The 3,152-nt window shown below is 41.4% G+C and overlaps 1 protein-coding gene across 2 annotated transcripts in view; it reads left to right on the plus strand.

Moving 5' to 3' along the window:
• LOC116376977 (phosphatidylinositol N-acetylglucosaminyltransferase subunit Q-like) overlaps positions 1 to 3,130 on the plus strand; it is a 13,680-nt gene extending 10,550 nt beyond the window's left edge. For both annotated transcript variants that reach the window (XM_031838493.1, XM_031838492.1), the window contains exons 7-9: positions 236 to 356; positions 774 to 900; positions 1,012 to 3,130. In XM_031838493.1, coding sequence (XP_031694353.1) covers positions 236 to 356; positions 774 to 900; positions 1,012 to 1,169 — 406 coding nt within the window. In that variant the 3' untranslated portion in view covers positions 1,170 to 3,130. The remainder of the gene's footprint in view (positions 1 to 235; positions 357 to 773; positions 901 to 1,011) is intronic.
• Positions 3,131 to 3,152: the final 22 nt, after the last annotated feature.

A 3,152-nucleotide genomic window follows, 5' to 3' on the forward strand; every position in this document is an offset into this window, starting at 1 on the left:
TCTGTCTGTCTCTCTGTCTCTCTCTCTGTCTGTCTGTCTCTCTGTCTATCTGTCTCTCTGTCTGTCTCTCTGTCTCTCTCTCTCTGTCTCTCTGTCTCTCTCTCTGTCTGTCTGTCTCTCTGTCTCTCTCTGTCTGTCTCTCTGTCTGTCTCTCTGTCTCTCTCTCTCTCTGTCTCTCTGTCTCTCTCTCTGTCTGTCTCTCTGTCTCTCTCTCTGTCTGCCTGTCTGTCTGCAGGAAAGCGAACATGGTGGCGTCGTTCCTGGTGGACGTGTCTCTCGGCATGTTGCTCATGTGGTGGCTCTACAGAGACGACCACATCTCCATGTTGGCCAACACTCTGGTTCCTGCAGCTGATGTACGAGTTCATTACTGAGATCAATAATATAATATAATAATAATAATAATAAATATATCATCTTTAAATCGAGCCCTCTTTTCAAACTGATTACAAACAGAACAAATAACATCAAGATGATAAAATTAAACTCATTCTTTCAAAATAAAATATTAGTGAAACAAAGCAATAATTTATTAATATTAAAATACTTATATTTGTCCAAAACTTTGTCCACTTCTGGCTTCAAAGAGGCTTCACAGTGTTTAAAGGATTTTGTTTCTGCCAGAAAGTTTATGTTTAGTTAAAGTAATTATTGACCTTGATGTTTCATAATTAGCTTTTGGAAATTGTAGATTGATGAAAATATATAACTTGTTAGCACACAGTCTGCTGACAGCTGAACTAACTACATCGACTGGTGTGGTTCTTCCTCAGCATGTGGCTAAAGAGCTGGAGGAGCTGCTGCAGTGGCTGATGGGAGCTCCTGCTGGGCTGAAGATGAACCGGGCCCTGGACCAGGTCCTGGGTCGCTTCTTCCTCTATCACATTCACCTGTGGATCAGTGAGTCGCAACACAGAACACAGCACGCAGAGCACAGAGCACAGAACACAGAGCTCAGCTAGAGGCTTCATCCACATTCATGCCTCCTTTCTCCCTCGTGTCTCCCTCCAGGCTACATCCACCTGATGTCCCCCTTCATCGAGGGGATCCTGTGGTACGGAGGCCTGTCGGCCTGCTTCGGCCTGACCTTTGCCCTCTCGCTGCTCTCTGACATGGTCGCCCTGCTCACCTTCCACATCTACTGCTTCTACGTCTACGGAGCGAGGTGAGACTAGTTTATGTTCCAGAGGCCGTGTGGTAAGTACACGAGGACCACGTTCGTCATCCTTCTTAGTTTTTGGGTGAAGAAGTATTGTTCCGGTAGATTTAACTTCTCTGAAGACTCTCCTGATGGGGTCAGAGGTTTGGGAAGTTTTAGAAGTGCGTAACTTTATATTTGGTCCTGAACGTTTCGAGTAGAGCAGACAGAATCGGTCCTGTGGTGTAAACACGCTCTGCTCACTCGCAAAAATCATCCCAAATGACCCACACACTGAGCGTCATGTTTTGTGCACGAGAGGAAATGATCGCAGCTTGACTGTTTTTATACGAATGATAATCTTTTCTTTCTGTTCAGTCTGATTCACACTTTGCTCTGATGAAGTGACGTCTACGATGCTTCTGCAGCTTCATACTTTGTTTTGTGTGAACAGAGTACTAGATGTACTGCACTGTACTGTAGTAGGTTCTGCAGTTAATAACACAATGCTGCATTTACTCCGTCAGGTGTCGCTGCAAATTCACCTTAACAATAGAATAACGTGTCATTATGAAGTAAATGTTGCACAAACCTGACATCTGCATCAGTAAAGATACTACACTATATTTATACGGGAGTCTCCATAATATAATAATACATGTATGTCGTTCACCAAGCCTTTCAAAGAAAAAAAGAGTAAGTTAAGATAAAGTTCTTGTTTTCCACACACTGCAGTCTGGTCGCTGTGCAAAACTAAAAGAAGGAACATGAAGAGGAGAGAACATGTAGCTCAATGATAGAGTACAAGTAGTGTAAACAAATGTAAACAAAGTGCAATAAACTACAGCAAGAGACGTGTTATGTTCTTATTATTTCACTATACTTAATTTACTTACTGAAAAAAGTGTTTTTTACTGAGACTTAACTGGATTCATGTGAGATGTTCCTTTAACTCCCCTGCAGGGGGCGCATGTTCACTCGCTCTCTCTTCCTCTGTCGCTCTCGTTGAGACGTTTCTTCTTGACCTGTACGTCAGAGTCTCGGTTTGTCCTTTCTGAAGGACATCGTGGGGGTTGGTGGACGTGAGGAATCAAAAGGATCGGTACAGTTCCTTCATCTATAGCAGAGTGAACAGTATATAGTTTACCACTATTTATTTAATTTATTGATATATTTGAACATATTAAAAGACAGAAAGAACTTAAGAAGAAGTTTGAACTATGTGCAGGAGGCTTATGAACTATTAGATATCAATAGAAGAGAAGAAGAAAGATGAAATGTTGATATAAATCCGTGCTAAGATGTTCTTTGAATAACAATAATGGAGACGTCCTCATTATGAATTCACTCTGAATGAATATCCGACCATACGGAAGATAAAGAGTGTCTCGTGGAATGTGAGTGAATGTCTGAGGACTTTAAAACGTGAATACACAAGTCTGCTCGATGTTCACAATAAAATATCATTTTCTGAAGAGACCAGCGCCACCACGAGGTTGATATCTGTGGTTTTCAGTGAAATATCTCAACAACTGTTCGATAGATTGTGATGACATGTGGTTCATCATTCATGTTCCCCTGAGGATGAATTGTAATAACTTTATTTATCCTCTAACTTGTCATCTAGCGCCACCATCAGGTCGACTCTTTAATGTGTCCACTACTTCTGTTTATGACCAAATACTTAAGCCTCAGCTGGACTCTGTTTACTGATAGTTAGCAACATGCTAACAAGCTAAGCTAAGACAGTGAACACTTTAAACATTACGTGCTAAACTTCAGCATGTTAACGCCGTCATTGTCTGGATTGTGGAACATCTACTCCGGTTAAAGAGCTCAAAAGTTTGAGAGAATATGGAATTTAAAAATAGCCTCGAGCAAAAATCTAAATATAGTTTAAAGTCTGTCACCATCAGCTGATCAATCTTTAATTTGATAACATGTAGAGACATGTGGGGACATGTAGGGACATGTGGAGACATGTAGGGACATGTGGAGACATGTGGAGACATGT

The sequence above is a fragment of the Anarrhichthys ocellatus genome, unplaced genomic scaffold (assembly GCF_004355925.1).
Source record: "Anarrhichthys ocellatus isolate YVR2014 unplaced genomic scaffold, GSC_Weel_1.0 scaffold763, whole genome shotgun sequence".
NCBI classification, from domain to species: Eukaryota; Metazoa; Chordata; class Actinopteri; order Perciformes; family Anarhichadidae; genus Anarrhichthys; species Anarrhichthys ocellatus.